General features: G+C 41.5%; 1 protein-coding gene across 1 annotated transcript; it reads right to left on the reverse strand.

The window, feature by feature from the left end:
- Positions 1-21,927: 21,927 nt before the first annotated feature.
- On the reverse strand, positions 21,928-23,250 carry LOC120053561 (C2 calcium-dependent domain-containing protein 4C-like). The gene has a single exon (XM_039000692.1). It carries the CDS (start codon positions 23,248-23,250, stop codon positions 21,928-21,930), a length of 1,323 nt encoding a protein of 440 aa, XP_038856620.1.
- Positions 23,251-24,572: the final 1,322 nt, after the last annotated feature.

The raw sequence follows: 24,572 nt of genomic DNA on the forward strand, positions 1-24,572 counted from the left end.
TGGGCGACACCTGGAGGGGGGTAGAGACAATCACAAAGACAGGTGAAACAGATCAGGGTGTGACAGTACCCCCCCCCCCCCCCCCCCCCTCTAGGGGCGCCATCTGGTGTACTACCTGGGTGCATAACCTGGTTGACCGGGGTGCCCCGCTCTCGTATCCGCACCAGGTGGCAGACGTTTCGTAGATCCAGCTTGGAGAAAACAGTGGCCCCTGGAGCGGCTCGAAGGCAGAGGAATTGAGTGGTAGCGCATAACAGTTCTTCACAGTAATGTCACGGAGTCCCCGGTAGTCAATGTACGGGCGCAGGGTCTTGTCCTTTTTCTCCCGCCAGCGGGAGAGGAAGAGGGACGGATAAATCCTGTAGCTAGGGAGTCCCCAATGTAGGTCTCCATAGCCTTGGTCTCTGGTCCCGACAGAGAGTACAGATGTCCAAGGGCGGCGTGGTTCTAGGGAGAAGGTCAATCCCGCAGTCATAGGGGCGGGGAAGGGAAGTGAATGGTCTCAAGCCAGCCAGCTAACATTAGCTAGCTCGCTAACAGTACACTTTAATTTGAAATGGAAAGACTATGTCAAAATTAGAAACATGTCATATCTGAAAATGTAGCTAGCTAGACTATCTTGCCCGTTGTCTGAAATCGAAGTAGATAGCGAGAGTGAATTTACCAGCTAACGTTACATCTATCAAGTTGTTGCAGTGACATTCTATTGAAACGGATACTTGCATAGTGGAGTCTTTTGTTAAGACATGTAACCAGATAGTTAACTAGCTAAAGAATGAACCATAATCCCAACTCATGACGTTACAACCCTGCATGAATCTGCAGGTAGCTAACCGACCAGGTTCAATGTTAGCTAGCTAACATTAGGTTATAACTGGCCAAGCAAATGGCTCTGAGATACGAATAATAAGATCATACATGTAACGTTAGCTAGCAAGCCAGCTAACATTAGCTAGCTAACAGTACACTTTAACTTTAAATAAAACCACTTTCTGTCAAAATAAGAAACGTGTAATATCTGAAAATGTAGCAAGCTAGACTATCTTACCCATATACAGTTGAAGTCGGATGTTTACATACACTTAGGTTGAAGTCATTAAAACTAGTTTTCAACCACTCCACAAATTTCTTGTTAACAAATTATAGTTTTGGCAAGTCGGTTAGGACATCTACTTTGTGCATGTGTCATGACGTTGCCTGTTTGGGTATAGCAAGCCCCATCCCCCTCTCCCTGCCACTCCCCGCCTCCCCCTTTCCTCCTTCAACTAGGTTGCTGTGGTCAGAGAGACGTCGTAAATTCCTGAGAATCTCCTCATGGCCACACAGTATTAGAGAGAGGGTACACTTTCATAGAGAACAAAGGGATTTCTTCCACCTCACAGAACTTGAGGTACGAACACATTTCATGTTCCGGGAAAAGTATAAAAGATCGGTGAATATTCCAGCTATGAACTGGTCCGTTTGTCACAAATTGGGAAACTCACTGGAGACGGTGTGGCTACATTACAATACCGCTGTTTATATAATAGCCTCAGATATGAGGTTTACATCTAATTGTTGTATAAGATGAATGAGTGAGTATGATACTGTTTGTATAATTGTGTAATATGATTTTGGACTGTTTAATGAAGAAAAATACAATTCCCTTTTGATTTGAACTAAATCCGAGGACCGCCCCTGAGCCCAGTTAGGGTCAGACATCCCGGGACAGCCCCTTTCTGCAATTCCGAATAAAAACCCAACTTTGAGAAATTATCACTAGACCATGTTTTTCTCCATTAGGAGGTGAACGAAGGTTGAGGACAATTGCTGAATCTTTTAACCATACCACGTGGTTAAACTCTTAGACTATATCGACAGAATAAGAACAAGTCTTTGATATTGACTACTAGTCTGCAGCTAGGAATTCGGTATCATTGAACGCGAAGAACGACAACCGCCGAAACATCCATTCTATAACGAATGTCACTCTGAACTATCCACAATAACCACGACAGAGAGAGGGAGAGAGCGGACGAAACTCTCCAACAGAAACTAACTTTTCACCAGCAATCAAGACGACACACTGAGCGTAAATATATATATATTGATTGCAGTTGTTCCCGAATGAGTGAGCGTTGATGTGTAAAGGATTAGCATGTCAATTGTTATAATTATGAACTCTGTAGTGACTTCTTGGTCGACCCCCCCATTTCCCCTTTGTCTAACAAGCCGCCATGCCGGTTCAGCCCACTAGGGCATATTCTCCTAATATTTCATGTAACCATTTTAAGTTTGTTTGTTTGTTTATGCATTTCTGTGAAATCTTTTTTTTTTTTTTTACCTTTATTTTACCAGGTAGGCTAGTTGAGAACAAGTTCTCATTTACAACTGCGACCTGGCCAAGATAAAGCATAGCAGTGTGAACAGACAACAACACAGAGTTACACATGGAGTAAACAATAAACAAGTCAATAACACAGTAGGAAAAAAAACAAAATGAGTCTATATACATTGTGTGCAAAAGGCATGAGGTAGGCAATAAATAGGCCATAAGAGTGAATAATTACAATTTAGCAGATTAACACTGGAGTGATAAATCATCAGATGATCATGAGCAAGAAGAGATGCTGGTGTGCAAAAGAGCAGAAAAGTAAATAAATAAAAACAGTAAGGGGATGAGGTAGGTAAATTGGGAGGGCTGTTTACAGGTGGACTATGTACAGCTGCAGCGATCGGTTAGCTGCTCAGATAGCAGATGTTTAAAGTTGGTGAGGGAAATAAAAGTCTCCAACTTCAGCGATTTTTGCAATTCGTTCCAGTCACAGGCAGCAGAGAACTGGAAGGAAAGGCGGCCAAATGAGGTGTTGGCTTTTGGGATGAACAGTGAGATATACCTGCTGGAGTGCGTGCTACGGGTGGGTGTTGATATCGTGACCAGTGATCTGAGATAAGGCGGAGCTTTACCTAGCATGGACTTATAGATGACCTGGAGCCAGTGGGTCTGGCGACGAATATGTAGCGAGGGCCAGCCGACTAGAGCATACAGGTCGCAGTGGTGGGTGGTATAAGGTGTTTTAGTAACAAAACGGATGGCACTATGATAAACTGCATCTAGTTTGCTGAGTAGAGTATTGGAAGCTATTTTGTAGATGACATCGCCGAAGTCGAGGATCGGTAGGATAGTCAGTTTTACTAGGGTGAGTTTGGCGGCGTGAGTGAAGGAGGCTTTGTTGCGAAATAGAAAGCCGATTCTTGATTTGATTTTGGATTGGAGATGTTTAATATGAGTCTGGAAGGAGAGTTTACAGTCTAGCCAGACACCTAGGTATTTATAGATGTCCACATATTCTAGGTCGGAACCGTCCAGGGCGGTGATGCTAGTCGGGCGGCGGATGCAGGCAGCGAACGGTTGAAAAGCATGCATTTAGTATTACTAGCGTTTAAGAGCAGTTGGAGGCCACGGAAGGAGTGTTGTATGGCATTGAAGCTCGTTTGGAGGTTAGATAGCACAGTGTCCAAGGAAGGGCCAGAAGTATACAGAATGGTGTCGTCTGCGTAGAGGTGGATCAGGGAATCGCCCGCAGCAAGAGCAACATCATTGATATATACAGAGAAAAGAGTCGGCCCGAGAATTGAACCCTGTGGTACCCCCATAGAGACTGCCAGAGGACCGGACAACATGCCCTCCGATTTGACACACTGAACTCTGTCAGTGTAGTTGGTGTCAGCAAAGTAGTTGGTGAACCAGGCAAGGCAGTCATCAGACAAACCGAGGCTACTGAGTCTGCCGATAAGAATATGGTGATTGACAGAGTCGAAAGCCTTGGCCAGGTCGATGAAGACGGCTTAGTTAGTTAATTACTAACTAATTACTTAGTTAGTAATAAATAAATGATTTAAGACAATTGATGTATGGATGACTCATAGTGAAGACTGGGTTCGTGCAGATAACCAACAATTTACGACGTTTGGAATGAGACTAACGTGAGGTAAAATAAATAAATCATTAAAATCAGAAGAATATTGATCAGATATGAAAATATCTGAAAGGTTATATTGGGAAATTATAACTTTGTAATCTGAATACTTTCCCTGGTGCCCCAACTTCCTAGTTAATTAGTTACGTTACTATTTAGTTGATCGCGTAATAACTAATTACAGAGAATCTTTGATAAAAACTATAAGTCTTCAATTTAATGATAGTAAAGACACGACATATAACACAAGTCATTTTTCCAACAATTGTTTACAGACAGATTATTTCACTTATAATTCACTGTATCACAATTCCAGTGGGTCAGAAATTAACATGAACTAAGTTGACTGTGCCTTTAAACAGCTTGGAAAATTCCAGAAAATGATCTCATGGCTTTAGAAGCTTCAATTAGAGGTGTACCTGTGGATGTATTTCAAGACCTACCTTCAAACTCAGCGCCTCTTTGCTTGACATCATGGGAAAATCAAAAGAAATCAGCCAAGACCTCAGAAAATAAATTGTAGACCTCCACAAGTCTGGTTCATCCTTGGGAGCAATTTCCAAACGCCTGAAGATACCACGTTCATCTGTACAAACAATAGTATGCAAGTATAAACACCATGGGACCACGCAGCCGTCATACCGCTCAGGAAGGAGACGCATTATGTCTCCTAGAGAAGGCTGCTCAGCAAGGAAGAAGCCACTGCTCCAATAATGCAATAAAAAAATACTTTTGAAGAAATGTTCTTTGGTCTGATGAAACAAAAATAGAACTGTTTGGCCATAATGACCATTGTTATGTTTGGAGGAAAAAGGGGGAGGCTTGCAAGCCGAAGAACACCATCCCAACCGTGAAGCACGGGGGTGGCAGCATCATGTTGTGGGAGTGCTTTGCTGCAGGAGGGACTGGTGCACTTCACAAAATAGATTGCATCATGAGGCAGGAAAATTATGTGGATATATTGAAGCAACATCGAAGTTAAAGCTTGGTCGCAAATGGGTCTTCCAAATGGACAATGACCCCACGCATACTTCCAAAGCAAAATGGCTTAAGGACAACAAAGTCAAAGTATTGGAGGGGTCATCACAAAGCCCTGACCTCAACCCTATAGAAAATTTGTGGGCAAAACTGAAAAAGTGTGTGCGAGCAAGGAGGCCTACAAACCTGACTAAGTAACACCAGCTCTGTCAGGTGGAATGGGCCAAAATTCACCCAACTTATTGTGGGAAGCTTGTGGAAGGCTACCCAAAACGTTTGACCCAAGTTAAACAATTTAAAGGCAATGCTACCAAATACTAATTGAGTGTATGTAAACGTCTGACCCACTGGGAATGTGATGAAAGAAATAAAAGCTGAAATAAATCATTTTCATTTTCTCTACAATTATTCTGACATTTCACATTCAGGATTAAATGTCAGGAATTGTGAAAAACTGAGTTTAACTTCTCTGCGCTCCTACCTGAGTCTGCCAATCACCTCGTGTGCCCCCCCAAAAAAAATCTGGGGCTGCCTCTCGTGCCCGTTACCTCGCGCCAATTCCTCGTAGTGTCGCCGCTCCGCTTTTGCTGCCTCCAGCTCCTTTTTTGGACGGCGATACTCTCCCGGCTGTGCCCATGGTCCTTTGCCGTCCAAAATCTCCTCCCGTGTCCAGGAGTCCATGTTCCCACGCTCTTTGGTGCTTTGTTGGTGGGTGTTTCTGTAACGATTCTCGTCTGGTGAAGGAGAAGAGGACCAAAATGCAGCGTGGTAAGTGTTCGTCATAATTTAATTGAAAACTGAACACTACACAAAATAACAACGAGGAGAAAACGAAACAGTTCTGCAAGGTGAACAGACACTACACAGAAAATGAACGTGACATACGCATTTGAGAAGTGCCCTCCGTGCTCCAATATGGGTGCTTGGATCACGGTAGCCTGCATTTTGAGAAATAACCAATGTGTTTCTATGGGCTAATAGCAGAAAGGCTAAATTCAATGTTTCATCATATATATATATATTTTATACCTCCTAATATGTAAAATAAAATGTATAATTTTCATAGGTATGACCATCTTAAAACCATTCCAAATGCTAACTTACAAGAAACCCAGCCCTTCGACTGTCACGACTTCCGCCGAAGTTGGTGCCTCTCCTTGTTCGGGCGACGTTCGGCGGTCGACGTCACCGGCTTTCTAGCCTCCACCAATCTACATTTCTTTTTCCGTTTGTTTTGTCTGTATTGTACACACCTGGTTCCCATTACGTTTTAATTATTTCCATATTTAACCCTCTGGAGCCATCATGGTTTTGTGCGTGTTTATTGTTGTCAGTTGTCTCGTTTATGTGATTCTGGATTTTCGTGGGCCTTGTTGGAAGATTATTTTTGAGTAAAGTTACTATTATTACTCATCTCTGTGTCCTGTGCCTGACTCCGCCTTACCCACATCACCTAGACTCTAACATCGACCTGGTGGTAATTGGGAGCATATATGTGTGTATGATCACAATCTTATCATGAGAGGAGCTGACATTATTTGATGTAAACAAGGAAAACACTTGACAACGGGAGAATAATACAATTGTTTTGTAAGTCTTGCATCAATTCTGGAACAATCAATTAACATGAGGGTACGTTTAGTGCATCTGCTTTGTCTGTGTAATCACAGGCAGTCATAAACCTAAAAGAGGAACATCCTGATTCCCAGTCAAAATAAGTCAATAAATCATCATCCCTGGCTTCAATCTACTCAACACCACTCATAGAACACAATCTCAACCCAACAACCAGGCTCTATAGCAAAATCCTTATTCAAAGACCACACAAGCCATCTCTTGTCCCACCAGATGTAAATTATTGGAGAGTCCCCACAAATTAGCATCACTGCGGGCTGGCACACTGTAGGTCCTCACGCTGACATTGTACAGTGACATGGCACGGTCTCCGATGGCCACTCTGCATGACTGATCATGTTTCAGCTCACATGAAGTGACACAGGACCTTGATGCAGCTGTAGTTTTTATACACTGGTGATTGCTTCCAATGAATTACCCTGAGTCTGAGCACATGGATTGACTTTGGCAACCTTGATTTAGGCTGACTGTACCATAAACAGAGGGCCCACCACTAACTCATGGTAACAGTTATATCAGCGTGATTGAATGACCACCTGTCATTCACCTGTCATGCCTTTGTATTTATTTAACACTCATTGAATTGGATTTCAATCTGTTTGGGGTTCAAATCTGGTTCAGTTACCACAGTACTACTCATGGGCATGGGAGATCAAAGTCAGCAAGAGATTACGTTGTCCTTATGTGATGCTGTGAAGGTCAGTTGAGTATATCACTACATCCTAGACCGGGGACAGAGGAATCATCTTCCATCAATGTAACAAATGAATTGGACAAAATGAGAAATGGGAGCAGCAGGTTGGAGCTTAGTACTTAGTATCATCACCTCGTTTCACTGTGACAGGAAATCAGGATAATCAAAAGGCTTGTTGTTGATCACATTTCTAACATTTTAAGAACAACTTAGAAATAATTGACCATTATTACTGAACTCAATGTAAATGGAAACTAATTATGACAAATGCATTATTGTCAAATGTCAAATTTCATTTTATGTAGCTAGGGAAAGGCGTATGTGGGCCATAGATGCAAACACTAATGATTTAATTGAAATAAACTAATTCCTCTTCCCGTCTCCTCTACAAAGACCTGGCAAGAGTTGAGAGTAAAAAACTCAGAAACATATGTTTTCTTGGCAATCCTAGCCACATCATACTATGACACCTCTGTAATAACCACGTCTGTCAGCTCCGACATCACTGAGCCATGTTACGTGCTTTGTTCTGTAAATGTCAATACTGTCATTATCATCATCTCTTCTCACAGGTGAATGAATTTAAACCTCTGTTTTTATTTGACTTGATGTAGGCCATTGATGTAACTGATCAGAATTCCAGTAAAATCAAACTCTTTGGAAGTGAAACCTGAAAGTGAAACAGAATATGTCACTGCAGTCTGCTTGAAATGTCCAATTCCTAAGAACTGTTTTTTTCTTCTTGTGGGACATTATTTTCTGGTATATATTTTGGCTTAAGAAAGTGTGATAAAACAGCATTTACGATAAGAAAGTAAAGCGCAGTATGGCTCTTTGTATTCAAAGAGTTATTATAGTAGGTGAGGCTCTAAAATAGACATATGAGATAAGGAAGAGGAAGGAACTGGTGTGTGTTTTTTAGCACGAAAACAAATCTACTTGAACATTTAGTACATTTTGATCCGGTTTCCATTTCACTACAGATAATATCAGAGGCAAATAGAGTTGACTGCACATTTGCCCTGGAAATGTACAGTAAAGATCCTAGGATCAAACACCACGTTCTTGATAAAAACATGTATATCTTTACTACTTTACTACATGACTACAAGCTGTGTTTATAAATAGTAGGCCTACATTTCTACTTCTGAGGATAGTTGCATATGCATGATGTAGATCTTGATTCCTGAGTTCTGAATACACGATTTGGCAGAGGTTGAAAAGCCATGGCACATAAGTTTTCCCAACAACAGGTTATGGTCAATAATATCAAAGGCTGCACTGAAATCTAACAGTACAGCTCCCACAATCTTCTTATGATCAATTTCTTTCAACCAATCATCAGTCATTTATGTCAGTACAGTACATGTTGAGTGCCCTTCTCTATGTTAATTTGTTTACAGAGAAATAGCATTGTATTTGGTCAAACACAATTAACCAGTAAAGGCTGTTTTACCACTCTTGGTAAGGCTTCCCTCCAGGCCTGAGGACAAGGACTTTTCTTTCTAGGCTCAGATTAAAGATATGACAGATAGGAGTGGCCATAGAGTCAGCTACCATCTTCAGTAACTTTCCATCTACTGTACACTGAACAAAAATATAAACACAACATGTAACGTATACAAAATATAAAACACAACTCCACTGAGGAGTATTTCTGACTCGTTTCAGGAAACTCGGCGTATGTCACACGTCACTACCTCACAGGAGAGGTAATTGAACAAACTATTTAAAAAAAATCAAAATCAGTTTTTTGACAGAAATGCCTTCTGGAACATGTGAACTTTCATGTGCCTTCATAACAAACGTGTATGCCAAATGTAAATACCAATACAATTGTTATTTCATGAACCTAGTTGGTTTAGAAAAGGAAAAAGTTAGGAACCTTTCCGCTAGCCATGATTAGCTGAGATAATGGCTGGGCTGGACATGCCGAGAGATGAGTTCAGATTGGTTTGCTATGTAGCACACTTGTCTATAACATGAGCTGGTCAGTAAGTGTAGGTAATCCTTTCTAATGCTGATTTTTTGAAAGATATCACGTAGTAGAACTGCAAAAGGGTGTTACGCTCGTTGTTGGAATGAGTGGATCAAGGTGCAGCGTGGTAGACGTACATGTTACTTTATTCAATGAACACCGAAAAAAACAAAAACAAATACAAACGAAACGTAAGGTTTAGTAGGGCTAAACAGCACAGTACCAAAACAAGATCCCACAAACTACAGGTGGGAAAAAGCTGCCTAAGTATGATCCCCAATCAGAGACAACGATAGACAGCTGCCTCTGATTGGGAACCATACCCGGCCAACAAAGAAATAGAAAACATAGATTGCCCACCCTAGTCACACCCTGACCTAACCAAATAGAGAATTAAAAGGATTTCTAAGGTCAGGGCGTGACAAAGGGTTGCTCTCCACTTTCTGGAGGACCGAGTTTTGAAATCAGTGGATCCATGGTGGAATTAGAGTATGATAGCTAAGGAGATGGAGAAAATTCTGGCAGTTGATTGTGAATATGCAGAGAGAGACGAAAAGAGAACACACAGAAGGCTGTTGTATAAAACACCTGTCTCCGGATTACATCTTCATACTAAAGGCAACCACGGCATCTGTGACAGAGAGGGAGAAGCATCCATCCATGTATATGGGTAAGAGTCTAGCTAGCTACATTTTCAGATATTATACGTTATAATTTTGTCAGAAAGTTGTTTTCATTTCAAGTTAAAGAGTACTGTTAGCTAGCTAACTAACACTAGCTGGCTGGTTTGCTAGCTAACAGTGCGTGTATGATCTGTGTAGTAATATTATTCGTATCTCAGAGCCATTTGCATTGCTAGTTATAGCCTAATGCTAGCTAGCTAACATTAAACCTGGTTGGTTGGCTACGTGCAGATTAATGCAGGGTAGTAACATTATGAGTTGGGATTATGGATCATTGTTTAGCTAGCTAGCTAGATACATGTCTAAACACTATGCAAGTAACCATTTCACTACACCCTCTGTATCCTGTGCATGTGACAAATAAACATAGATTTTATTTGATATAGTATGTGATTACCAGAGACGGTAATGTGAAGAACATGACCTGCACCAAAGTCAAATTAGGATGCAACGTTAGGCCAATGAGACAGTCTCCAAGTTCTAAAATTCTCTGGTATATTGCCCTGCTTTTATTTCGTCACACTCACAACCATAAAAGATTTTCTGCAATTGGCTCGCCATTAACTAATGAACTTGTTGTGAGTTTATTTTCCTGTAATAATGAAGACAAATTAGTTAAAGTGAAGACATTGTCAGCTATATGATATGGTCATTATTTGAACTGGCTAGCCAGCTAAATTGACATTAGCTACCTAGCTAACAAGCTAGAAAAAAAAAAACACTGTTTAGAAAGTTACTTTTAGTTGCTTGGTTTACTAGATTGAAATATACTAAATTCCTTTTTAAATGGGGGGGGGGGGTTATTGGTGTTAAAATACACTAGTTATTGTCACGTTCTGACCTTAGTTCCTTTGTTATGTCTTTATTTTAGTTTGGTCAGGGCGTGAGTTGGGGTGGGCATTCTATGTTGTTTTTCTATGTTTGTTCTGTTGGTAGATTTCTATGTGTTTGGCCTAGTATGGTTCTCAATCAGAGGCAGGTGTCAGTCGTTGTCTCTGATTGGGAGCCATATTTAGGTAGCCTGTTTTTCATTGTGTTTTGTGGGTGATTATTTTCTGTTTTTTGTTTCACCGTACAGGAGTGTTCGTTTGTCGGTTTATTGTTTTTTTTCAGTGTTCATTTTTTCGTATTAAAACAATATGGACACTTACCACGCTGCGCATTAGTCCTCCTCTTCTTCCAACCACGACAAGCGTTACAGTTATTCTATTTTGGACAACCAGGCTGCTGATGTCATGCACGCTGTATATTTTGTGTTTCTACTTTTTTATAACGACAATAACAAGTTTGATGTCGGACGACAATAGAATGTTCATGATGTCACTGCGATAACTGTCGATAGACATAGTATAAACCAGCCTTTAGTCTTTAAATCTTTGGTTGTTTAGTAGATAGCCTCACAAGAGAGATGGTGGGGCTAAGGCTTAAGAGGGTGTGAACAATGCTGAATGAGTGTAGACAAAGAAGAGCTCTCCAGTAGGTTAACCAAAACATTCAAGGGCCGTTTTCTCAAAAGTGAGGTTACAAATTTATCAGCTTTCAAAGCAGAATTACTTTCCCATTGTTCCTGTGGTAGCAATTATATAGGAAGAGAGACTACAGATTCTTTCAAACAATATCTTTATTATAAGATTTGTAAAAATGGAGCCGTTTAAACAATCCACTGATGGTGCACAGTTTAAAAAAACAAAGAACTGGATTGGCCGTCTCCTTTTATAGAAAGTACATCCTCTTATCTATGTGACAGTTAGCAGATGTGCAGAAACAGGGCCTGGGAACTGAGTTGTAAATCGCCACCATTCTCTGTTCCTCCCTGCATTTCCCACATAGCTACAGTACCAGTCAAAAGTTTGGACACACCTACTCATTCCAGGGTTTTTCTTTGTTTTTTACATTGTAGAATAATAGTGAAGACATCAACACTATGAAATAACACATATGGACTCATGTAGTGACCCAAAATATTTTAGATTATATAAAGAAGCCACCCTTCGCCTTGATGACAGCTTTGCACACTCTTGGAATTTTCTCAACCAGTTCAATGAGGAATACTTTTCCAACAGTCTTGAAGGAGTTCCCACATATGCTGAGCACTTGTTGGCTCCTTTTCCTTCACTCTGCGGTCCAACTCATCCCAAATTGGTCAATTGATAAATTTTCAAGTAAACTCAGCAAAAAAAGAAACATCCTCTCACTGTCAACTGTGTTTATTTTCAGCAAACTAAACATGTGTAAATATTTGTATGAACATAACAAGATTCAACAACTGAGACATAAACTGAACAAGTTCCACAGACATGTGACTAACAGAAATGGAATAATGTGTCCCTGAACAAAGGGGGGGTAAAATCAAAAGTAACAGTCAGTATCTGGTGTGGCCACCAGCTGTACTGCAGTGCATCTCCTCCTCATGTTCTGCACCAGATTTGCCGGTTCTTGCTGTGAGATGTTACCCCTCTCTTCCACCAAGGCACCTGCAAGTTCCCGGACATTTCTGGGGGGAATGGCCCTAGCCCTCACCCTCCGATCCAACAGGTCCCAGACGTGCTCAATGGGATTGAGATCCGGGCTCTTCACTGGCCATGGCAGAACACTGACATTCCTGTCTTGCAGGAAATCACACACCGAACAAGCAGTATGGCTGGTGGCATTGTCATGTTGGAGTGTCATGTCCATTCCTACAGGTTACAGACACTTTTACCTCATAACAACCTGTACTATAACCTGTACATTCATGATATGCACAGCAGGCCTCACAGTGCCCAAGGTGTAACACCGAGAGAGAGAAATCCCTGCCCCTGCCCCTCCTTTACATGGTTTCTGACTTCTGCAGCTTCTTTACATGCACTCCGACTTCTACCTTTCATAGAGCTCTGTTTTTGTTGTTTTGAAGTAATGTGTATGTTGTTAGAGCAGTAGCTAAAGACCTCCGTTTGTGGTAATTATAATCATACTGCTTCCTTGTTAGTTTCAGTTAGGATAAATTACTCAAATGAAAATCCCTTAGAAAAAGCTATCACTGGATGGTCAGCTCAGGGATAACAGGAAATGTTGGTTTATTTCAAGGCATGTTACAGCTGAGTCAACATTCGATACAAAGCTGTCCAACATTATCTGTCCCTACACAGGGTCCAGAGACAAAGCCAGCCCACACGAGTATTGTTAAACATTTTGTTTGGAGGGGGGATTGGATGTCTGTGTCAGATATTGAGACTTTCCCACGAAAAAGCCCATGTTTTAAAAGGGTACGAGGACACACACACCCATTGCTATCTGGACAATTACAAGGGTGGGGTTTTCAGGTTTTTATGGCAAGCTTCAATCTGCAATGTAAATGATGATTCATGAGTCATTTTTTCTTCTTCTGTGGGAACTAAAAGCTCTATCCAAGCCTTAACATCAGGTTGATTATTTACCCTGTGAATCTGCCTTTAGTCCTGTTATGCACCCGGAGCAGGGCATCGCTATGATATTTTCTGTTTCTTTAACATACATTTTAGACAGATCTGTTACTTAATTCTCCTAAAATTATTTTGTCATCCATTTCCCAGGCTCTGAAAAAACCCCAGCTTAATGCTTACCTACTGTAGTAGCTACAGTGCCTTCCGAAAGTATTTAAACACCTCAAATCTTTCCAAATTTTGTTGTTTTACAGCCTGAATTTAAAATGGATTAAATTTAGATTTTTTTTGTTACTGTCCTACACACAATACCCCATAATGTCAAAGTGGGATAATGTTTTTCTAAATTTGTACAAATTAATAAAAACTGTAAAGCTGATTCAACCTCTTTGTTATGACAAGCCTAAATAAATTCAGGCGTAAAACTGTGCTTAGCAAGTCACATAATAAGTTGCATGGACTCACTCGATTTGCAATAATAGTGGTTAACATGATTTTTGAATGACTACCTCATCTCATTACCCCATACATACAATTAACTGTAAGGTCTCTGAGTTGTGCAATGAATTTCAAACACAGATTCAACCACAAAGACCAGGGAGGTTTTCCAATACCTCTCAAAGAAAGGCACCTATTGGTAGATGGGATTTTTTAAAATTAAGCGGACAATGAATATCCCTTTGAGCATGGTGAAGTTATTAATTACATTTTTGATGGTGTATCAATATACCCGGTCAATACAAAGATACAGGCTTCCTTCCTAACTCAGTTGCCGGAGAGGAAGGAAACTGCTCAGGATTTCACCATGAGGCCAATGGTGACTTTAAAACAGTTACAGAGTTTAATGGCTGTGATAGAAAACTGAGGATGCATCAAAAACATTGTAGTTACTACACAATACTAGCCTAATTGACACAGTGAAAAGACGGAAGTCTGTACAGAATACAAATATTCCAAAACATGCATCCTGTTTGCAACAAGGCACTAAAGTAATACTGCAAAAATGTGGCAAAGCAATTCACTTTTTGTCCTGAATACAAAGTGTTATGTTTGGGGCAAATCCAATACAACACATTACTAAGTACCACTCTCCATATTTTCAAGCATAATGTTGGCTGCATCATGTTATGAGTATGCTTGTAATTGTGAAGGACTGTGGAGTTTTTCTGGATAAAAATGAACTGGAATGGAGCTAAGCGCAGGCAAAATACTACAAGAAAACCTGGTTCAGTCTGCTTTCCACCAGACACTGGGAGATTAATTCACCTTTCAGTAGGAAAATAACCTAAAACACAAGGACAAATCTATACTGGAGTTGCTTACCAAGAAGACAGTGAATGTTTCTGAGTGACAGAGTTACAGTTTTGATTTAAATCTACTTGAAAATCTTTGGCAAGACCTGAAAATGGATGTCTAGCATCCAACAACCAACAGTGATGTCACAATCTATGCAAACAGAACTACAGAGCTCCGTTTGCGTTGCGTTCAAAAATATTTAACTGCACCAAAGTACGTAGAACTACGTAGCAAGCTACTACGCAAAGGAACCTCCGTTAGATCCATTGCATAATCCATTGCATAATTGTTTAAGGATTTTGCATAGAACCCCTCAAACGTTTTCCGTAAGAGCATAGTCCCAGTCGGTATTAGATTGAACATCACGGCCCCGCCCGCCTGTGGGCAAAACAACCCATGGTTACCCAATTGGCTCACAACAAAAAATGTACCTTTTTCAAAAGCAATTTTCTTGTCTGCTTGTTTTAGTCAATTACAAAACTGCATTTAAGCAAAGTACATGTATAAAGATTACTTTTCAACATTGCCTGCTCCAGAGCGTTCTCACTAGAAAAACGTAATATTAAAGGGCTTCCCTCATGCCCCTTTTCATGACAGTGATAGCAGCCATGTGAATGAGTGAGTGCTAGCTAGCTACCGACTGGAACATTAAGCTAGCCAAGACCAACAACACAAACAGACTAGTAGTGAGAGTCACAAACGGACTATACTAAACGAGTTAAATGTCTTACCTGTGGTGAAATGTTTTCCACACATATAGCTACGTGTAGCCTACTTAGACACCGGGTCCCCACAATTTCCCACTCTTCCATGCTGAATAGCCTGAAGCCACAGGGCTCTTCTCGCAGGCTCCATTTCCCTATGTGGGAGCATGAACTGTAGGTCGGGATTTTTGACCTGGTTACATGTATCAGATCAAAGTTTATTTGTCACGTGCGCCGAATACAACAGGTGTAGTAGACCTTATAGTGAAATGCTTACTTACAGGCCCTAACCAATAGTGCAAAAAAGGTAGGTGAACAATAGGTAAGTAAAGAAATAAAAACAACAGTAAAAAGACAGTGAAAAACAGTAGCAATGCTATAAAAGTAGCGAAGCTACATACAGACACCGGTTAGTCAGGCTGATTGAGGTAGTATGTACATGTAGATATGGTTAAAGTGACTATGCATATATGATGAACAGAGAGTAGCAGTAGCATAAAGAGGGGTTGGCGGGTGGTGGGCGGTGGAACACAATGCAGATCGTCCGGTTAGCCAATGTGCGGGAGCAATGGTTGGTCGGGCCAATTGAGGTAGTATGTACATATTGTAACACTGGAAATCGACTCTGTCGCATGAGGCACAGTCGATAGCGCGCCGGACCTCGGGCTAGAAGGTCGAGGGTTCGAGACCTGCTCCCTGCTGTTTTATTACAATATGTACATGAATGTAGAGTTAAAGTGACTGTGCATATATGATAAACAGAGTAGCAGCAGCGTAAAAGAGGGGTTGGGAGGCACACAATGCAAATAGTCCGGGTAGCCATTTGACTACCTGTTCAGGAGTCTTATGGCTTGGGGGTAAAAACTGTTGAGAAGCCTTTTTGTCCTAGACTTCTGGATAAAAATGAACTGGAATGGAGCTAAGCGCAGGCAAAATACTACAAGAAAACCTGGTTCAGTCTGCTTTCCACCAGACACTGGGAGATTAATTCACCTTTCAGTAGGAAAATAACCTAAAACACAAGGACAAATCTATACTGGAGTTGCTTACCAAGAAGACAGTGAATGTTTCTGAGTGACAGAGTTACAGTTTTGATTTAAATCTACTTGAAAATCTTTGGCAAGACCTGAAAATGGATGTCTAGCATCCAACAACCAATTTGACAAAGCTTGAATAATTTAGAAAATAATAACGGGCAAATGTTGCACAATCCAGGTGTGGAAAGACTGCCAGCGATTACAGCTGTGAAAGGTGCTTCTGCAAAGTATTTACTCAGGGTGTGAATACTTATCCAAATTTAATATTTCTATATTTAATTTTCAATAAATGTGAAACAAATTCTAAAAACACATTTTCACTTTGTCATTATGGGGTATTTTGTGAGGTGAGAATTTTTTTTTTTTAATCAATTTGGAATTCAGCCTGTAACACAACAAAATGTGGAATAAGTCAAGGGGTATGAATACTTTCTGTAGGCACTGTATATCTAAGGTGACAGTTGATGCTTTTAAGGTCTGTGTCCAGAAAGCGACTACACTTCCTGATTTGGCCTTGTTTTTTAGCTCGCTTATTAAAAAATGCTGGCAGCCACTATATAACACGACCACAAAGTCAAAGGGCAGGTCTGTCTCACAGTTTTCAGTAGTTACCACAGCCACAAAGTCAAATAGACCGCAATCACTGCAGCTGGTGGAAGAGGACTAACTCAAAATTTGTTTACCTTAGGGATGCATGGATGTTCCAAACTCCGTTTTGGAAGAGACTGACTTTATGACCAAAATGATCCTATTTCCACTTTGTAGTTAATTTTGACAATAGAATAAATGTTTCTGACTCATATTAATGCCATATGGTCCCTTTTCAAATGGATTGGTTGCTTTTTAAAGGCAGTCGCTCTTTAAAGCTGCATTATGTTGTTTTTTGGGAGAGCCGACCAAATTCACATTTTGTGTCATTCTCATTGAAAGCAAGTCTAAGAAGAAGTAGATATGTTCTGTGTGCACTATTTCTATGCTTCCCGTTCTTAGTTTCGTTTTTGTACACCAGCTTTAAACAGCAGAAAATACAATATGTTGCTTATGAAAAAAATATTTCACAGTGGTTTAGATGGTACAATCATTCTCTGCACTATACAGTACTTGTTTCTTTTGTCACAAACTGAAATTTGGCAAACTTTTCTAATTTCTGCATAGAACATCTTTAAGTCCTTCCCTTAAGGAATAATTTCCCCTTACCTAAAGGGCTCTCCACAGTGATGTCACAGTCTATGCAAACAGAACTACAGAGCTCCGTTTGCGTTGCGTTCAAAAATATTTAACTGCACCAAAGTACGTAGAACTACGTAGCGAGCTACTACGCAAAGGAACCTCCGTTAGATCCATTGCATAATCCATTGCATAATTGTTTAAGGATTTTGCATAGAACCCCTCAAACGTTTTCCGTAAGAGCATAGTCCCAGTCGGTATTAGATTGAACATCACGGCCCCGCCCGCCTGTGGGCAAAACAACCCATGGTTACCCAATTGGCTCACAACAAAAAATGTACCTTTTTCAAAAGCAATTTTCTTGTCTGCTTGTTTTAGTCAATTACAAAACTGCATTTAAGCAAAGTACATGTATAAAGATTACTTTTCAACATTGCCTGCTCCAGAGCGTTCTCACTAGAAAAACGTAATATTAAAGGGCTTCCCTCATGCCCCTTTTCATGACAGTGATAGCAGCCATGTGAATGAGTGAGTGCTAGCTAGCTACCGACTGGAACATTAAGCTAGCCAAGACCAACAACACAAACAGACTAGTAGTGAGAGTCACAAACGGACTATACTAAACGAGTTAAATGTCTTACCTGTGGTGAAATGTTTTCCACACATATAGCTACGTGTAGCCTACTTAGACACCTGGTCCCCACAATTTCCCACTCTTCCATGCTGAATAGCCTGAAGCCACAGGGCTCTTCTCGCAGGCTCCATTTCCCTATGTGGGAGCATGAACTGTAGGTCGGGATTTTTGACCTGGTTACATGTATCAGATCAAAGTTTATTTGTCACGTGCACCGAATACAACAGGTGTAGTAGACCTTATAGTGAAATGCTTACTTACAGGCCCTAACCAATAGTGCAAAAAAGGTAGGTGAACAATAGGTAAGTAAAGAAATAAAAACAACAGTAAAAAGACAGTGAAAAACAGTAGCAATGCTATAAAAGTAGCGAAGCTACATACAGACACCGGTTAGTCAGGCTGATTGAGGTAGTATGTACATGTAGATATGGTTAAAGTGACTATGCATATATGATGAACAGAGAGTAGCAGTAGCATAAAGAGGGGTTGGCGGGTGGTGGGCGGTGGAACACAATGCAGATCGTCCGGTTAGCCAATGTGCGGGAGCAATGGTTGGTCGGGCCAATTGAGGTAGTATGTACATATTGTAACACCGGAAATCGACTCTGTCACACGAGGCACAGTCGATAGCGCGCCGGACCTCGGGCTAGAAGGTCGAGGGTTCGAGACCTGCTCCCTGCTGTTTTATTACAATATGTACATGAATGTAGAGTTAAAGTGACTGTGCATATATGATAAACAGAGTAGCAGCAGCGTAAAAGAGGGGTTGGGAGGCACACAATGCAAATAGTCCGGGTAGCCATTTGATTACCTGTTCAGGAGTCTTATGGCTTGGGGGTAAAAACTGTTGAGAAGCCTTTTTGTCCTAGACTTGGCACTCCGGTACGCTTGCCATGCGGTAGTAGAGAGAACAGTCTATGACTGAGGTGGCTGGGGTCTTTGACAATTTTTAGGGCCTTCCTCTGACATTGCCTGGTGTAGAGGTCCTGGATGGCAGGCAGCTTAGCCCCAGTGATGTACTGGGCTGTAAGCACTACCCTCTGTAGTGCCTTGCGGTCAGAGGCAGAGCAATTGCCGTACCAGGCAGTGATGCAACCAGTCAGTATGCTCTCTATGTTGCAGCTGAATAACATGTTTTGTACACTGAATAACATGTTTTGCTATTTCTGTATAAAAAAAAAATCTATGATGAAGTTTTAAACTGGGGGTCAATGGGAAAGAATGTTCGTGGATGTGGTTGCGGGGAATTACGTATTATTACTTGAATTTTGACTCGGAGTATGCAGTGCATTCGGAAATTATTCAAACCCCTTGACTTCTTCCACATTTTGTTACGTTAGAGCCTTATTCTATAATGGATAAAATCGTTTTTTCCCCATCAATCTACACGCGCATTTATAAAAAATAAAAACGTAAATATAACATTTACATAAGTATTCAGACAATTTACTCAGTACTTTGTTGAAGCACCGTTGGCAGCGATTACAGCCTTGAGTCTTCTTGGGTATGACGCTACAAGCTTGGCACACCTGTATTTGGGGAGTTTCTCCCATTCTTCTCTGCAGATCCTCTCAAGCTCTGTCAGGTTGGATGGGGAACGTCGCTACACAGCTATTTTCAGGACTCTCCAGAGATTGGGTTCGGGTTCTGTTTAGGCCACTCAAGGACATTCAGAGACTTGTCCCGAAGCCACTCTTGTGTTGTCTTGGCTGTGTGCTTAAGGTCGTTGTCCTGTTGAAAGGTGAACCGTCGCCCTAGTCTGAGGTCCTGAGTGCTCTGGGGCAGGTTTTCATCAAGGATTTCTCATCTTTTCCTTGATCCTGACTAGTCTCCCAGTCCCTGCCGCTGAAAAACATCCCCACAGCATGATGCTGCCACCACCATGCTTCACCGTTGGGATGATGCCAGGTTTCCTCCAGACATGACGCTTGGCATTCAGGCCAAAGAGTTCAATCTAGGTTTCATCAGACCAGAGAATCTTGTTTCTCATGGTCTGAGAGTCGTTTAGGTGCCTTTTGGCAAACTCCAAGCGGGCTGTCATGTGCCTTTTACTGAGGAATAACCATCGGGTTCATGGTCACCTCCCTGACCAAGGCCCTTCTCCCTTCTCCGATTGCTCGGTTTGGCGGCTAGCTCTAGGAAGAGTCTTGGTGGTTCCAAACTTCTTTCATTTAAGAATGATGGAGACTACTGTGTTCTTGCGCCGAGATAGGATATTGCTGCAGACATTTTTTGGTACCCTTCCCCAGAACTGTGCCTCGGCACAATCCTGTCTCAGCGCTCAATGGACAATTCCTTCGACCGCATGGCTTGGTTTTTGCTCTGATATGCACTGTCAACTGTGGGACCTTATATAGACAGGTGTGTGCTTTTCCAAATCATGTCCAATCAATTTAATTTACTGAGGAATAACCATCGGGTTCTTGGACTCCAATCAAGTTGTAGAAACATCTCAAGGATGATCAATGGAATCAGGATGCACCTGAGCTCAATTTCGATTCTCATAGCATAGGATCTGAATACTTATGTAAATAAGGTATTTCTGTTTTTTATTTGTAATACATTTGCAAAAATGTCTAAGGGTGGGGATTCAATAGTTGAACTTTCAGGAGTATGTTGAAAGCCGGACTGAATCCCCACCTTTAGAAATTTTTGCAAATGTATTACAAATAAAAAAACAGAAATACCTTATTTACAAGGTGCAATTTTGAAATTGGGTAGTGCATCAACAGTTTTCTTCTTGTCATGTCAGTCACTGCAGACCTTAGTGCGCTATTTATAACTTGTCAGAAATGTCCGGATCAACTCGCCCATGTCAGCTAGCGTTTCGTTATCCAAAGAAATGTACTCATAAGGGTATACAATATCCGTATGGATGGACCCAGCGGGAATCGAACCCACGATCACCCACGATCATGAGAGAAATTAGCATGGGAAGCAGAAAAAGTATATGGGGGTGCTAAACACTCACCACCATTCCAGGTTTTCCTACTGCTTGAATACCTAGACGGCAGAGGGCTGTGGTGGTGCACATCGTAATGGCATGTGCTCCAGACCAGTGTAACTTAAGATCAAAGTGCTTGTGCCCTGGAAAATTACAGCTTTCACAGAGTCATGTTATCCCAGAATACATTAATAATAAAAAGGGGGCAGCATCTCAATTAAAATGGGTGGTATTTTCTGTTTTTCATTTTCTGATTAACTCATAGATTTCTGATAAATAGGGTTTGTACAAGGTAAGTGGATATGCGTTTTCAGAACTGGTCATTAGCACTGCCCAGCAAGGTTCCTGGTTACCACTGATATTCTAATCCATGCAAAGGTCAGTAAGAAACTACTGGCTTAGGGGAAAAAAAGAGAAACTGAGTCTCTCACATTAGCACATGATGGTCATGTTTACACCTTCCCCTGCTGACAGAGGTTCACTAAAAATAGATCGTCACCCATGTTTCTGAATGAGGATGGATAGTAAGAGGAACCTAGAGTGATTATTGCCAGTATGCAAACATTTTTTATAGGTCTACAAGATATTGTGTACGATGTGATATGAACTCTGGTAAAAGGATGACATGGGCCTTTCAATATTCAGTTGCCATATGAAATGCATTATTGCTTGCAACAGATGTACTCCACGACTGCCCTTTGAGATTAAAAAAATATAAGGAAACATATATTTTTAAATGGTTTAATAAAATCTCTAGTCACAGAATAACATTTAAATAAATACAATTCAAGTCAATAATTAATACAAATTATTTAACTTATAAAGTGATAATGCTTGTTAGTGGAAGTTCAACATCCCCCAGAATATAGTCTCTTTTCATAGTGGACATTTTATTGACAACTTTAAATCTCAGGGAGCGTTGGCCGAGGTCTGAGATGGCATCAAAGAAAAAGTCCTCATTGAAGATGGGGTTATGACACTTCCTGATGACGGTGCTACGCTGCTTTTGGACCTTTCCAGGCACCAGGGAGAGGCTGAAACTGCAGTTTATACTCTTGGGGTCCACCGAACGAGTATATAGCCCCTCAGCACTGATGAGCCGCACCCGCAGCCGCTGGTTATCAGGACAGTACTCTGCAGAGAGACGCAGGAGGCCATCCTTCCCTATTGGGATCAAGCTCTCCCTCATCACCCTTTCCTTGTGCAGAACCAAGTCTGTGGGGAAGATGGTAGGAGGAGCCAGACCGAAGCTTGGTGGAAGGCCCTCTACCAGCCTCTCTGACGCCCTCCTTATGACGTTGGGGCTATTGTCCGTGGAGCTGCCCTCTTCTGTCGACAGGGAGTTGTTTCTGGACACCACAGCCTTTCTGATGTTTCTGGAGAGAAGCCTTTCATGACTCAGTGTTTTGAAGAGGGAAGACTTGGGTGGGGACCTGCTCAGCATTGGGGAGCTGAAAGGGGAGGAGTCAGCTGACGAGGTGGTGTCGCTGTCCAGTGTGCCCTGTCTGTTGAGCGTATAACCTCTGGGGGACAGTCTGGAGGTCAGGGTGTGGAGACTGAAGGAGGAAGGGGAGGATGACAGGACAGTGTTGGACCTACTCCTGGGGAGCAGCAGCGGTGTGCCACAGGACTCAGGGTTATTGTGGAACAGGGACTCCTTCCTCCTGGTGTGGGGGCTCTCCAGCAGGGTACAGAAGCCGTAGCAGGTCTGGGATTTGGCCATGTGGGGCAGGGAGAGGGCTGCCTGGCTCTGAGGGTCTGCGTTGGTGGTCTCCTCATCATTACAGTCATAGGGGCTCTCGTCCACACTCTCCACCTGGATGATGTGTGGGCTGATGAGCTCTCGTGCTGGGGCCTCCCTCTTAGGGATCCCCCTCTCCCGCTCAAACAGGGACACTCTGATGATGGGGGCCTGGCGGCTCTGCTCTTTACCTTTCACCTCCTGTAAGGGTGGGATCTTAGGAGGGATGCAGAACTCTGGTATAGTGTCTGGGGTGATGACGTTAGGACACAGGGAAAGTCTCTTGTGTTTGTTAACTTTCTCTCCAAACATGTCTCCGATCCTGAAGCTATATTCCGTTGAGGGGAGAGGCAGGTTGGGTCTCTCCGCGGACACACAGATCTTCTCCACCACCCACATTAGTTCTCCGACAGGGCTTGGAAACTGCAAAAGGAAAAGGAAATCCTCATTAGATAACAGAAATGGACCCAAATCACAGGCAATCAAAAATTATATAAAAAAAAAAACAAGTGAAATACTTTTTATAAACACAAATCCAACTTTATATTGAAAGCATTGAGAAAAGGTAAATATTGAAGTTAAGCTTACCTTTTGTGAATGAGATGTGAGCAAATCCAACCCTGTGTCCTTACAGACAGGCTTATGAGATAGATAATTATTGTAAAAGTAAAGGTCTTATAAGCAATAGCTGAGGCTCTCTATAAGTAGCAGGCTCAGGCTCTCTCTTGTTAAGACCAGCTCCTCTGTAAGCGACTGACAGAGAGCTGCAGGCTGTTTAAATATGGTCGGGTGATGGAGAGGAGACCAGGATGACTTCCACACACCCTTCAGTGCTCGGACAAGAACCTCCCTCTCTCTTTGGTCACCTGTTCCCATGGAGACACCCAAGCCACAACAGCAGGAGGAAAGGCCAGCATGATAAGACAATTGAACTACTTTCAAATTGAACACATGTATTTGACCAAAGGAATACATGTTAATTTTTTGTTTGATTTCCATTTATGCAGATGAGCGAGGAAACGTAACTTTGGGTTGTTCACACAAATAAAGTGAAATTGTAAGATTATGGCTGAGGCCTATTGGTGAATTTTGTTGAATAGAATAGGAGTCAAACCTCTCTACTTCAATTAATTACAGGAAGAAACTATTGCTTGCTTAAGACACTTTAATATTTGCTTGATTTATTATTGACGTCAATACCTAGTCTTTGAGTCAAGTGAATCTTTGTCCATTTATGTTGCTGAGAATATTTGTTAAATCCACATACATGTGTCCCTTTCATATCAATACTACTTACAGTTTTGCTATGAAAGAACTGAGTCACTGTAAAAATAGCCTAAGTGTATAGACGTTGCAAAGCCACACACTGAAATCACAATATCCGACAGGTTTGTTTGTCATTCTCTTTTAGCGATTTTGAATGCAACACACTATCATTTCAAATCACATGAATACTCAATAGCCTGTATAGTCTTTTCTATACAGGTCACCACCACACATGTATTTGTATTAAATTAAATGTAACCTTTATTTAACTAGGCAAGTCAGTTAATTAAGAACAAATGCTTATTTACAATAACAGCCTACCCCAGCCAAACCTGGACAACACTGGGCAAATTGTGCACTGCCCTATGGGACTCCCAATCACAGCCAGATCTGATACAGCCTGGATTTGAACCAGGGACTGTAGTGACAACTCTTGCACTGAGATGCAGTGCCTT

Source organism: Salvelinus namaycush, chromosome 9, assembly GCF_016432855.1.
Source record: "Salvelinus namaycush isolate Seneca chromosome 9, SaNama_1.0, whole genome shotgun sequence".
In the NCBI taxonomy this organism is placed as follows: domain Eukaryota; kingdom Metazoa; phylum Chordata; class Actinopteri; order Salmoniformes; family Salmonidae; genus Salvelinus; species Salvelinus namaycush.

What these genes read in the sequence shown, in the direction of transcription:
- LOC120053561 (XM_039000692.1), bottom strand. Translation starts at nt 23,250, where the DNA reads ATGTGGGTGGTGGAGAAGATCTGTGTGTCCGCGGAGAGACCCAACCTG.